Source organism: Dipodomys merriami, unplaced genomic scaffold, assembly GCF_024711535.1.
Source record: "Dipodomys merriami isolate MVZ:Mamm:240054 unplaced genomic scaffold, mDipMer1.0.p SCAF_19, whole genome shotgun sequence".
NCBI classification, from domain to species: Eukaryota; Metazoa; Chordata; class Mammalia; order Rodentia; family Heteromyidae; genus Dipodomys; species Dipodomys merriami.
This window is the reverse complement of record NW_027203270.1, coordinates 29,406,785-29,420,655: the sequence shown is the minus strand read 5'-3', so window position 1 is coordinate 29,420,655 and position 13,871 is coordinate 29,406,785. Positions and strand designations below refer to the sequence as shown.

The window sequence follows — 13,871 nt, the reverse complement described above, 5'->3', positions numbered from 1 at the left end:
TTTGGGTCCGGTCGTGGGGCCTGAACTCTGGGCCTGGGCGCTGTCCCTCAGCTCTTCAGCTCAAGGCTAGCGCTCTACCACTTGAGCCATAGCGCCACTTCCGGCTTTTTTTCTTTTTGCTTATGTGGTGCTGGGAATCGAACCCAGGGCCTCAGTCATGCAAGGCAAGCACTCTACCACTGAGCCACCTTCCCAGCCCCTGTGAGACTTTTTTTTTTGTGTGTCTGTTGTGGGGTCTGAACTCGGCCTGGGCACTGTCCCCCAGGTCTTCAGCTCGAGGCTAGTGCTCTACCACTTGATCCACAGCACTATTTTCAGCTTTTTCTGCTTATGTGTTGCTGAGGAATTCAACCTAGGGCCTCATGCATGGGAGGCAAGCACTCTACCATTGAGCCACCTTCCCAGCCCCTGTGAGATTCTTATCTCTAATTAATCTCTGAAAAATGAGAAGTGGAGCTGTGGTAGAGCACCAGTCTTGAGCAAAAAAGCTCAGGGATAGCACCCAGGCCCTGAGTTTAAGCCCCAGGACTGGCACAAAAAAGAGAGAGAGTCAGGCACTGGTTGTTTATGCCTGTAATCCTAGCTACTCAGGAGGCTGAGATCTAATAGGATCATGGTTTAAAACTAGCCTGGGCAGGGAAGTCTGAAAGACTCTTATTTCCAGTTAACTACCAGAAAACTGGAAGTAGTGCTGTGGCTCAAAGTGGTAGAGCACTATCCTTGAGCAAAAGAGCTCAGGGGCAATGCCCAAGCCTGAGTTCAAGCCCCACGACTGACACCCCTCCAGCCCCCCCACAAAAAAATCACACTTTAAATTGGATTTTTTTTTGCTGGTATTGAGACTTGTACTCAGGGCCTGGGCATTGAGCTTTTTCACTCAAGTCTAATGCTTTATCATTTGAGCCATAACTCCATTTCTGGCTTTTTGGTAGTTAATTGGAGATAACAAACTTACAGACTTTTTTGGCCAAGTGGGAGCTTCAAACCTCATTCTCACCCTCCTGAGTAGCCACAATTACAGGCATGAGCTGCCAGTGCCTGGTTGGACAACTCTTTGAGAAAATAACTTCATCTTTTGTAACCATCATTAAGCTTATAATTACTCACTCTATGACATTCCTTCCCTATTTTAGGTACTAGGGTTTCTCAACTTGCGGCCCTTGGTACCTTGACATTTTAGGCTGAACAGTTTTGTTACAGAGAGCTATCCTGTGCTAGAGGACTGGAGGACATTTAGCAGCATCATTGACTTCTATTGAGTAGAGTTGCATTCTTCCCCAGGTTGTGATAGTCAAAATTATTCCTTCAGATATTCTCAGATGCCAAAATCATTCCCAGCTGGGAACCAATAATATATGTTGTAGAGCTGAAAAGTATTTCTAGCCAGGTGCTGGTGGCTCACACCTGTAATCCTAACTACTCAAGAGACTGAAATCTGAGGGTCATGATTATAAGTCAGCAGGGTCAAGAAAGTCTGTGAGACTCTCATCTCCAATTAACCGCCAGAATACTGGAAGTGATGCTGTGGCTCAAAGTGGTAGAGCGCTAGCCTTGAGCAGAAGAACTCATGAAGAGTGCCCAGGCTCTCCCCCCACACACACACAATTTGAGCTCTACACACACACACACAAAAGTGTAGTTTCTAGGGCTCAAGTGATAGAGCACTAGCCCTCAAGTACAAGTCCCTGAGTTCAAAGCCAGCACTGCCAAGGAGAAAATGTATGAATTGTCAGTTCTGGAGTCAAAACACCTGAGTGCCATCCCTATTCCTACTAGTTACACTAGTCTGCCTCAGTTTCCTCATCAGCAAAATGAAGGTGACAATAGTATGTGATTTTGTTGGGTTGTTTTAAAAAATGCAGAAAATAATTTATGTAAAAGTTTTAAGATAATTCTGACAAAAGAGTAAACAAGGGCTGGGAAGATGGCTCAGTGGTAGAGCGCTTGCCTTGCATGCATGAGGCCCTGGGTTCGATTCCTCAGTACTACATAAGCAAAAAGCAAAAAGCCAAAAGTGGCGCTGTGGCCCAAGTGGTAGAGTGCTAACCTTGAGCTGAAGAGTTGAGGGACAGCGCCCAGGCCCAGAGTTCAGGCCCCACGACCAGACCCAAAAAGCAAAAAACAAAGAGTAAACAGTAAGACAAGTGCTGGTGGCTCACACCTGTAATCCTAGCTACTCAAGAGGCTGAGTAAGGATCATGGTTCAAAGCCAGCCTTGGCAGAAGTCTGTGAGACTCTTTACCTCTAATTAACCACCAGAAAGTTGGAAGTGGAGCTGTAGCTCAAAGTGTTAGAACACTATCCTTGGAGCAAAAGGAACTCAAGGTCAATGCCCAAGACCTGAGATCAAGCCCCATGACCAAAGAAAAATAAAGAGTAAACACCAGATATGTTACTTTTTTCTCAGTGGTTTCTAAGGTATAGAAGAACCGGATAGGACTACCTAGGACTCTAGGTAGCGTTTGCTGCTATTTCATCCTCTATATCTGACTGCCCAGTATTCCAGGGCAAAAACTGTCTTTCATTGCTTTATATTGTATGATTCCATAGAAGAGCACACATAAAATTGCTGCTAAGATGAAAGATATACTCAGAAGAAGTAATTTCATGGATATTTGTGAAAGGAGCCAGGACCCATCTTAGAGATTTGTGATCAATCTCTGGTGCCTGCCGGAGAAGTGTTTTGTCCTTTCTTAGGGACACAGAATTGTGCCATACATTGTGCTCCCCTCCTTGCTCTGGCTGCATGGCTATAGTTGCCTATATGGCAATTATGTGAGATTCACTTCTGAATGTTTGCAAACTAGAATTACTCCTAGATTCTTTTCTTTTACCCCTGATTCTGAGAACTAAATTCAGTACTTGCTAGGCAAGTACTCTTCTACTGAGATAAATCTCTTAACCCTGTATAAGCATCTTGATCAATGTCACCCCTTCCCTGTCTCCCTGCATCTAACCCAGCCTCACCCATTCTCTCAAGTTTCACATATATACATTGAGTATTGTTATGACTGTGTTTACTCACCATTTGCCCACCTCCTCCTTTACCTTCATCCTCTTCAGACCCAACAGGGAGATTTTTAATTCTTGCCTTTCCCTGAAAGCTTCAAGCCTGGGATTGGCCATTGGCCCCAAGCAAACCCTCTAGCTAGGCGTTTCACACTGGGCTCTTCTGAGGAGCAAGATTCTTAGCTAAGAATGATGATGTTGGGTTGGTCCATTGCTAAGGTGGTAGAGCATCTGCCTGGCATGCATTGGGCCCTGGGTTCTAATTGATCTGAGGAAGCCATCAGTAGAGGAGAACAAGTTCCTTGAGTGTGAAATGTTGTAGTAATTATTTTGCAAGTGGAAAATGAGCCCTTTGTGGAAAGACTTATACAGAATGTATATATAAAGAAGCCCTATTACCTCTCCCTGAACTCTATTCATAAGGAAGTTGTAGTTCGCTTCATCGTTCCCTCTGAATATTCTTTGTTTTCATTCTTGAAGGACTGCCGCCAACTCCAGTTCAGCTGCTCTATCCAGTGTCCCGATTCAGCAATGTCAAATCCCTGCAGCACCTTTGCAGATTCCGGATCCGACAGCTCGTCCGAATAGATCACATCCCGGATCTCCCACTGCCTAAGTACAGTGGGGTTGTTTAGATTGGGGAAGGAACTGGGGTGGATTACATATAGCAATGAGTCCTGCAAGCTGCCCACACAGGCAGAGGCTGGCCTAAAGTATTCACAGGCAGTATACTTTCATTTTTCGTGTGTCTTAACTCTAGAACTGTCACAGTGAAGCTGAAAATGGAGAAAGAGAGTTTATCAGCCTTTTTTATGGGCCCCATGGAGAGCAGAGTAGGAGTGGTAAGAGAGAGAGAGAGACAAAACTGTAATGAAGGAGAAGGCAGGAATTTTGTTAGGTTGACAGAAAGTCCTTGGTATTATATTAGTCATAGAGGAATGAAGAAGAAAGAAGAGCTAAACAAAGGAGTAGCCAGGCGCTGGTAGCTCACGCCTATAATCCTAGCTACTCAGGAGGCTGAGATCTGAGGATCACAGTTTAAAGACAGCCCGGGCAGGAAAGTCCATGAGACTCATCTCCAATAAACCACTAGAAAACTGGAAGTGGTGCTGTGGCTCAAGCAGTAGAGCACTTGCCTTGAGCTGAAGAGCACAGGGACAGCACCCAAACCCAGAGTTCAAGCCCCACGACCGACAAAACAAAACAAAACAAAAAAACCGAGTATAGTATATTTTGCCTGAGCACCGATGGTACATGCCTGTAATCCTAGCTACTTGGGAGGTGAGATTAGAGGATTGCAGATCCAAGCCAGCCTGGGCAGGAAAGTCCATAAGACTTTCCAATTAACCACCAGAAAACCAGGAAGTAGCACTGTGGCTCAAATGCCCAGGCCCAGAATTCAAGTCCCATGACTCAAAAAAAAAAAAAGAGTATGTCTTATAATTTTATCCTTTATGTGTCTCCTTATTTTTCACAGACCTCTGATATCTTATATCCGAAAGTTCTACTACTATGATCCTCAGGAAGAGGTATACCTGTCTCTTAAGGAAGCGCAGCTCATTTCCAAACAGAAGCAAGAGGTAGAGCCCTCCACGTAGCGAGGGCCTCCTGTTGGTCACCACCAAGGGTAAGGACTCTTTGCTTCCCTGCCCAGCCTATGTACTGGGCAGTTTTCATCATGTGTTGAGCATCATGCCTCCCCACAATTCCCCATGTGTACCCCCAATCCAGGCATCTGGACTCACCAAGGAGTATGTACTCTGTTTAGAAGAAAGTCAGACAAGAATACTTAGGCTGGGCATGGTGCATGACTATTATCTTAGCACTGAAACAGGAGGATTACTGATTCAAAGCCAGACTAGATTTTTTTTTTTTTTTTTTTTTTTTGCCAGTCCTGGGACTTGATCTTGAGACCTGGACACTGTCTCTGAGCTTCTCTTGCTCAAGGCTAGCACTTTACCACTTGAGCCACAGCACTACTTCTGGCTTTTTCTGTTTATGTGGTACTGAGGAATCAAACCCAGGGCTTCATGCATGCTAGATAACACGCTACCACTAAGCTACATTCCCAGCTCCCAGACTGAATTATATATAGGCTTTAAAAAAGGAGCTGGGGGGGGCTGGGAAGGTGGCTCAGTGGTAGAGCGCTTGCCTTGCATGCCTGAGGCCCTGGGTTCGATTCCTCAGCACCACATAAGCAAAAAGAAAAAAGCCGGAAGTGGCGCTGTGGCTCTAGTGGTAGAGCGCTAGCCTTGAGCTGAAGAGCTGAGGGACAGCACCCAGAGTTCAGGCCCCATGACCGGAACCCAAAAAAAAAAAAAAAAGAGCTGGGTGCTTGTAATCCTAGCTACTTAGGAAGCTGAGATCTAAGGATCATGGTTCAACGCCAGCCCATGAGACTCTTATCTACAATTAACCACTTCAGACCCAGAAGTAGCACTGTTACTCAAGTGGTAGAGCACTAGCCTTGAACACAAAGAGGCTCAGGGACAGCATCCAGGCCTTAGTTGAAACCCCACAACTGACAAAAAAAATACATATACCCAAAAAACATAAAGCCAGGTGCCAGTGGATCATGCCTGTAATCCTAGCTACTCAGGAGACTGAGATCTGAGTACTGTGGTTTGAAGCCAGCCTAGGCAGGAAAGTCTGTGAGACTCTTATCTCTAAGTAGGGGAAAAAGAAGAAGAAAAGCTAGAAGTAGAGCTGTGGCTCAAATGGTAGAGCACTAGCTTTGAACAAAAATACTCAGAGATAGCACCTATCTAGTCCCTGAGTTCAAGTCCCAGGCCCAGCACAAAGAAAAAGAGAGAAGGAGAGAGGAGGCAAGGAGGAAAGAATGAAAGAAGGCTGGGGTCATGGTTCAGGGGATCAACACTTGCCCAGCAAATGCAAATCCCTGAGTTCAAGTCCCATTACCACTAAAAGAAGAAAAGGAGGGGAGGGGTGGGGACAGGAAATACTTTAAAATGTCCAAGTAGCCAGGTGCTGGTGGCTCATGCTCATAATTCTAGCTACTGAAGAAGCTGAGATCTGAGAATCATGGTTCAAAGCCAGCCCAGGTAAGAAGGTCTGTGAGACTTTTGTCTCCAATTAACCACCAGAAAACTGGAAGTAGTGCTATAGCTCAAAGTGTTAGCGCACTAGCCTTGAACACAAAAGCCCAGGGACAGCACCCAAGCCCTGAGTTCAAGCCCCACAACTGACCAAAAAAAAAAAGGAGCTGGGCCCTGGTGGCTCACGTCTGTAATCCTAGCTACACAAGAGCCTGAGATCTGAGGATCACGGTTCAAAGCCAGCCCAGGCAGGAAAGTCCGTAAGACTCTTATCTCCAATAAACCACTAGAAAACCAGAAGTGGCACTGTAGCTCAAGCGGTAGAGTGCTTGCCTTGAGCTGAAGAGCAAAGGGACAGCGCCTAAGCCCAAAGTTCAAGCACCATAACCGGGAAAAAAAAAATACAGAAAGAAAATGTGGAATGTGTTTAGGCAAAAAGTTAGTGAGAACTTCATCTCAACTAACAAGCTAGGTGGTGGTGTTCACAGCTGTGATTCCAGCTATACAAGAGACATAAGTTGGAAGACTGGGGTCTGCGAATAGCTCTAGGCAAAAATAAGAGACCTTATCTGAAAAATAACTGTCTTTGAAAAATATACCACTTCCTGTCTTAGTTTTCTTTTTAGCCTCTAGACCAAGTGGGTCAGAGGAAAAAGTAAGGGAAAGTGGGTGGTAGTAAACTAAAAGGTAAGAGAATAGAGAATATGAGTAATGTTATAGGATATATTTCCTCATTTATTTCAGAACCTCATTTTGGCACTCAATAATATGCTTGACACAGAAGTCATCTCCATTAACCCAGCCAGCTGTGATATTTGCACAAGCATCTGGCTGTCTAAGCTCTATTCTCCTTTTCAGCTTTACTTCTCCAATCTCCAGCAGCTAGTTTGTTCTGTCACTCCATTTTGGTTGTATACTGTTGAACCAAACTATCCTAACTTCTTCCTTCTGTGTTTTACCTAGGCATATGATTGCCAAGCTCCAGTTTGAAGAGCCAAATGTAAAGAAGAACTAGGAAAAACAAGAGAGAATATGAAGAATTGGGAGTCTCTGTGCAGACTTTGTTTCCCCTGTAGCCCTGGGGCTTGGAAGAAGCACACAGCCATACTCTGAGTGGGGCTCCAGCATTTTGCATACCCCATGGTACCCCAGAACTAGATAAGCTCCTTGAAAAACTGGAAGAAGTCTCAACACTGTTTTTATTTTTGTTTTTTTTTTTCAATAAGTTTTGTTTTTTATTTTTCCATTTCTCAGAATGGAAAACTCACTTTGAAGGCAGCTAAGCTTTGTGCCCATTGGACTGAAAGTAGTATAAAGGAAGATCAGGTCCAAAGGGTTGGGAGTAGAGGAGTCTAGTTCAGCTAGTAACAAAAAATATGAGTCCTCACCGTGGATCTTGAGGAAGGGCAAGGAGTCAGAGAAGGGCAAAGTGGAACTGGAAGTTTCTGCAGGAAGGAGAATCAGCTCCTCATTGCCAAGAGTCAGTAGGAATGGGAGAAAGGAGGGTGGTGCTCGGCAGGAAGATTGTTAGACTGGCAAATACTTAGCTAGAGGAAGTAGTGACTCCTCATAGCCTCCCTTTTAAGGGTTGGGAACTTGATTTCAGAATATGTCTTCATTCTGTTTTACTTCATTCTTTAAGCTCTGTCACCTGAAGTTACCACCATTTTCCTTTTACCCTTAGCCCTTTTCCCCTGAGATACTGTCCATTTCGTTTCAGTCTGGTAACATCCTGTTGCCTCCACTGCTATTGCTTCTACCAGCTGGTGAGGCTGCTCCATCACCTGAGCAGTACAGAGCTCCAATCTGGGATGCTGAGGTTAATGGAACATGCTTCCGGTAGCTTCATGACAAACAGGGGCCATGGTTTAAGCGTCCTTGTTGCCTCCATCTATCTGTTAGTGAAAGGGAATGTAGAAGAAGGTGAGAAACAGTATTGTGCTCTTCCTAGAGGAAGCCCAGTGTCTCAGCCTTAATGAGATTTCCTTAGTGCAGAGGAAGAGCATCACCTCGGGTTTTTGGGTTTATCTGTTGTTCTAGAGATAGCAATGGCTTCTTTATTTTTATGTTCATCCTAGCAACCAAGACATTTCCTGAGTCAGATCCTGTTGCCCTCCTTTCAGTGGGAAGTTCTGTCAGATGGCTTGTTTCACAACTGGACATGAAAAAGGGAGGATAAAAACTCAAGTGTTTTTCAGTGATCTTTAATTATGCCTGCAGCCAGCCATTGCCAATCATACAATATTGTGAGTTTGCTTTCTCATAGTTACTCTCTATGGGAGAGGTTTGCTGTTAAAATGTGACAGCTGAGCTGTTGGGTCTTTATTACTCTTCTACATTGTGTTCTATGTGACTGTCTTTTGGATGTCTATGCTGTGTCTGCCTCAGATCAGGAGACAAATAATACTGTCAGTTTGGGGGCAAGGTCCCTGTGTCTTGGTTGTTTTATAGGATTGCCTCATCTGGAAGCCTTGCCTGGAAGGATTAGTTTTCTTCCTTGTAGCTGAACAGAGAGGAAATATGCATTATTACTATAAAGAGATGACCCACAAGATGTGTTTTGCAGCATAAACCCAGCCACAATATCCTACGGTACCTCTCCTTTCTTGGGTTTCAATACCAGTTGTATAAAATTGTGATCCAGCCAGGTGTCGATGGCTCTTGGCTGTAATCCTAGCTACTCAAGTGGCTGAGATCTGAAAATCACAGTTACAAGCCAGCCTTGGCCGGAAAGTTCATGAGACTCTTATCTCCAGTTAACCAGCAAAAAGCTAGAAGTAAAGGTATGACTCACAAGTGGTAGAGCATCAGCTTTGAACAAAAAAGCCAAGCAAAGAGCACGAGGCCCTGAGTGCAAGCCCCAGTACACACACACACACACACACACACACACACACACACACACACACACACACACACACACACACACACACACACACACACACACACACACACACACACACACACACACACACACACACACACACACACACACACACACACACACACACACACACACACACACACAGTGATCCAAAGCTTGGCTTAACCTGTGAGTCTTGCCTCTGGTGAGTGTAAGTTGTTTGCCATTTTGCAGAAAGTGTTACCCTACCATAGAGCCTGAGGTATGAAACCCAGTGAGGTCTTTGAGTGGCTAATATGCAGACTACCTGTAATTTCATCCCACCCACCCCCCCCATTTTAGCTACTCATAATTTAAAAATTATTTTTTTAGTGTGTTTTCATGGCTGAGGGCTAGTTAGTAAACATGTTCCCTGGACTGAGGGAACTTTCAAGTCACTGCTGCTCATGATGTAATTGGAGAATGACTCATTGTAGCAGAGAATCAAGGCCTGTCTTTAAAGACATTTAGAGTGGGTGAGATCAGGGAAGACCAGATGGTCTGGGAGAGTGCTGCAGCAGTGAGGCTTTGGGTTGTAGGCAGGGGAAGCATAAGAAGAGAAATACAGAACAAAAGCAATGAAGCAGAAATCTGCATGGTGTGTGCTGAGCCGTATACTGTTCTTTCAGAGCACCATCATTACAAAATCTGATCAGTGCAGTGGTCTAGACGGAAGCTTCTCAGGCATGAGGCAGGTCTAAAAGTTAAAAGTATCTGGTAGGTGGAGGCCAAAGCCAGAAATCAGCCAAGTGACTATCAATGGCCCAGCCCCTCACTATTGACCTTTATCTGCTCAAACTCTGAAGGAGATGATAGTAGTCAACAGTGAGTACCTTTGTGGTACTGAGGTTTGCAGTAGAGAATTCATCCACTCAGGAACAAAACCAAACTGGCTTGCAGAGGCATGTCCCAACTGCCTGTCTCTCTCTCCCCCACCAGTTCCTGGGGAAGACTGTTTACACATATGTGGTCTATCTGCTTTTCTCACAGCTTAGACTGGCCTGACCCTTCCTTAGTTGAATACACTGCAAAGGGCATCACAATCTCCATCAGGTATGAGTGTTTGGTGCAGATGGGCGTGGCCTTGTATAGAACAAGTTAGATAAGCAGTGGAGAGAAGGGGACTGAGACTGTTGACTAAAGTGCAGGTTGGCTAGAGTCAGTAGGGCAGAGGAAAGTAGGAGCAGGGCTGGTGGTTAGCACTTGTCCAGGGCTGAGCATGCCAGTGGAAATGCAGTGTGCAGTGTACTCATTCCTCTCTACTTTTATGCTAAAAGTCATGAACTGGGAAAGGCTCTTACTTCTAGAGACCCATTGTTGGTTTCTCTGTTGTGGGTGGGGAGTGTCAGTACTCTCAGGTCCTTTACTTGTTTATGACTGATCTACTGTATTGCTCAGCTTGGTATGTACCAATGTGAGCTAATGTCAACTACTGCTGCAACCTGCTGTTACTTGAAATGCTTGTATTATATGTAGAGCACAGGAGTAACAGGGTGGGGGCTTTGGTGTGGGGAACTAGATAAATGAGTGACAGCTGGTCCTTGAAATAATTTGGGGATCACTTATGATGACCTTGGCCTGGTCTCCTACCTATGCCAAGATAAAAGAGAACATGGATGGCAGTATCAACCTCCTGAGAAGAAAGATGACAGGGAGCTTCTTGGATTCTTCTCCTTACTTTCCTTCTTTTCATTTGGGCTGATTGTGTGGTTGGAAATGATATGGAGATAGCATATCCTCTCCAGGATTCATCTGGAAGGATTGGGGAGTGGAGACAGTCAGAACTCCCAGGTCCAGGCGTGTGAGACTGGAATAGAGCCAACCTTTTCTACTGGGCTCCCAGCAGAGTACAGTCTGCTTGAAGTTCCCATCCAGAAGGAACTGGGGATAGAATGAGGTTTCTCCCCCAAAGTGAGATTTTTCTCCTCTTTGCTGTCTCTCCCTTCATTTTGAGCCCAGAGGTTAGAGGACCAGGCACTAGGATGTAGCTCTGACTACTGGAAAGGTCTGCAAGTCTGTGTGTGGTGAGTGAATGAGTATATGTGTCTTCATTTGCAGAAGTCTTGTGTCTAGTTGGAGTATTGAGAGCATCTCCACTGGTGGGGGACTGGAATTTGTTTTCCACTTAAAGAGAATGACATGGCCCCCATGTGTAGGGGAAGAGCTTTTGAGTTAGACATTTTCCCTATGGGAATCCTCTTGGTTTGGTTTGTGGGAAAGGGAGAGATGGATAAGTGGGTTTTATCTCTAGTCGTCAACACAGCTGTCTTTACACTGAATTTGTGCTATTGCATACATGTAGCCATCTTTCTTTTTCACTGCAGCAGTGTTTATCAGTAGTTCAAAATGATTTATTTGCTCCTGGGGAGTAAAACCTTTTTTATTAAAAAAAAAAGAAAAAAGAAAAAGAAAAAAAATATGCCCTATTATACTATGATAGCTGTAGGATTATGGGGCCACAGAAGTCCACAAGTCCCAGTATGTATCCTGTTTTGACATTGGAGCCCTCATGCTCAGCACAGAATGACAGGAGGCCTCGAGCAAATGGAAACGTTTTTGGAGAAATGAGATGGGTTGAATCACAGAGACAGGCACTGGGGACTCAGGTACTGCAGTTCAGAAACAGAGGAATGAGTTGCATTTACAATATGGATTCTCTAATCTGCCAGAGGAAGAGACCTTTCTTACAGCAGATTTCATGTCATCTTTGTCCTTTTCATTGCTTTTTGGGGCATGGGGTGTATTGGGGTAGGGGGGATCACCTAGTTCTTCCTGTCTCCTTTCCTGCCCTCTCTGCACCTTTCCCATTCCTTCCCACTCTCATCTACCTCCCAGGAAGCCAGCCCTGCATGCTGAGTTTGTGACATGCCTTCACTCCCATTTCATTCAGCAGGTTTTAGAGGGTTCCTAGAAGTGCTCCCTTCCCCTCTCCTACTCCTCCATGCCAGGAGGCATAAAGGGGCCGGCAAAAGCAGCCAACCATGGCGAGAAGACACCTACATCAGGTCGCAGCTGGACTGCGATTGTAGTTGCTCCTGGAGACAAAACATAAAGAAAACAGGACACTATTCATTAGAACCCATCCGGGCTAATCATGTACCTGTACACAGCCACACTCGGCTGTGTCCACAGTTCCCTAACCAGCTCCGATGGAGTGGCAGGCTGGTCTGACCACTCCATCCCTGGTGCTTCATAGGACAGGCAGGATCCGGGCACCACCCTGTGGGCAGGCCAGTTGTTGGGGTGCCCAAAGCGGTGCTGCCATGGCACAGCCACTGCTGTACATTTTGGTTGTTTTTAAGGAAGTCCATGATGAAGGGTGTCATTCTGGCTTCAGTGTGGTTGCCAGTTCACTAGAAGGGGAGCCTCACTCCCTGCAACCACCCTGTCCCAATTAGCCACCCCTGCCCTCCAAGCCAAAGCGTGGCCTGGCTTTTGTCTTCCCATTTAGTTGTCCTTTCCCTCTCCCCTTTTGTGCTTAATTTATTAAAATAGTTGCTGTATAATTTATTTTCATAAACTATAAAAAATGACTAAATGGTTAAAATAGACTTGCAGGCCAATCTTAAATGGGGGGGGGGAGGGCCTGAGGGAGGGCTAGGGAGAGGGAAAGATGTTTTGATATAAACAAAACAAATGCACTTTGGGTGTGTTTTGGTATTTTTCTGGGTATAGAGGGGTGGGCATTGGGATGTCCCTGTAGACTAGTTCCAGAATGGGGTGTCTGTATATACTGTATTAATAGGCATGTTTGACTCTTGTAAAGGGACATTAGTAGCTGCTGCAGGTCCTGTTTGGAAATCCCATGTACAATTCCCAGGTTTTTGTAAGTGTCAGTGCGGGAGACCTTTGACTCTTGTGTTTGTATCTCCTTTTTATGATTGCTGTACCGACCCATGTCTTTTTGGGGAGGGGTGAAAAGAGATTTGAAATAAAAATGTTTAGAAATCATTTCATCCCATTGGAGTTTGTGGTTTTTCAATCTCTCTCCCATCTTCTGCCTCCTCACCTGTCTCGGCATGGGAGGGTGTGGTGTTAGTAGCTCGGACACACCCGATGCTGAGCTGGTCACTGTAGAGGTGTTGGAAAACCCCTGAGGCTTATGGCCATTGTTTAAGGCTCTTTGGTCTTCCCCAGGAAGTGCAAGAGATTCCAGAGAGCCTCTGGGTGCTTCTTGCCTTGGTGAGCAGTGGTGTAGGCTCTGCCTACAAGATTTTGTATTTTCCCATGTTTGGGCAGTGGTTATCCCATGGTGGGTAGTCAAGATTTCTTATACATTTCATCTATGTATCTCTCCAGCTACCATTTTGGAGTTGACTTGTTTGTTTGAGCCTATATAGGGAGTTTCCATGTAGTCCAGACTGGCCTAGAATTTGTAATCCCGCCTTAACTGCTCTAGTGCTGGGATTAAACACCAGCAATCATCATGCCCAGTTCTTCCTTCCTACTGCCTTTCTATCCATTACCTCTTGAGCCGTTTGGAGAGAATACCTGCTATGTTCCTTTCACTTACCACCAGTTTGTTCCTGGACCCACTCAGATCTCCTGGCTTCACTTTCTCACCCAATCTCTCTACAAATTCACCCTATAGGAGGCTATGGACTACCTTTGTGCCTTTTGGGGAAATTCTCTGCAGAGAATAGGGAAGCACACCAAATAAGATGACTTCCATGTCTAGGAAGTCATTTCTATGGGCCTGATGAGAAGGAAAGGAGTCTTGAAATCCTTTACGAGTCCCCAGTACAACTTTTGTTGTTATGGAACCATATCTAGTCAATTCTGATAGTCTTTTTGGTGGCATTAGCTCCTGGTATTCCCTCTTAGAAGCAAGGGTGCCTCTGCCAGGCATGGTGGTATATGCCTATAATCTCAGCACTCGGATGAAATGGGTGGATCAGAGAATC

At 45.2% G+C, this 13,871-nt stretch overlaps 1 protein-coding gene across 2 annotated transcripts in view; it reads left to right on the top strand.

The window, feature by feature from the left end:
• Nucleotides 1–12,918, top strand: part of Socs7 (suppressor of cytokine signaling 7) — a 37,146-nt gene extending 24,228 nt beyond the window's left edge. For both annotated transcript variants that reach the window (XM_070028200.1, XM_070028199.1), the window contains 3 exons: nt 3,490–3,625; nt 4,487–4,636; nt 7,029–12,918. In XM_070028200.1, the coding sequence (XP_069884301.1) occupies nt 3,490–3,625; nt 4,487–4,607 (257 nt within the window). In that variant the 3' untranslated portion in view covers nt 4,608–4,636; nt 7,029–12,918. The remainder of the gene's footprint in view (nt 1–3,489; nt 3,626–4,486; nt 4,637–7,028) is intronic.
• The last annotated feature ends 953 nt before the right edge of the window (nt 12,919–13,871 follow it).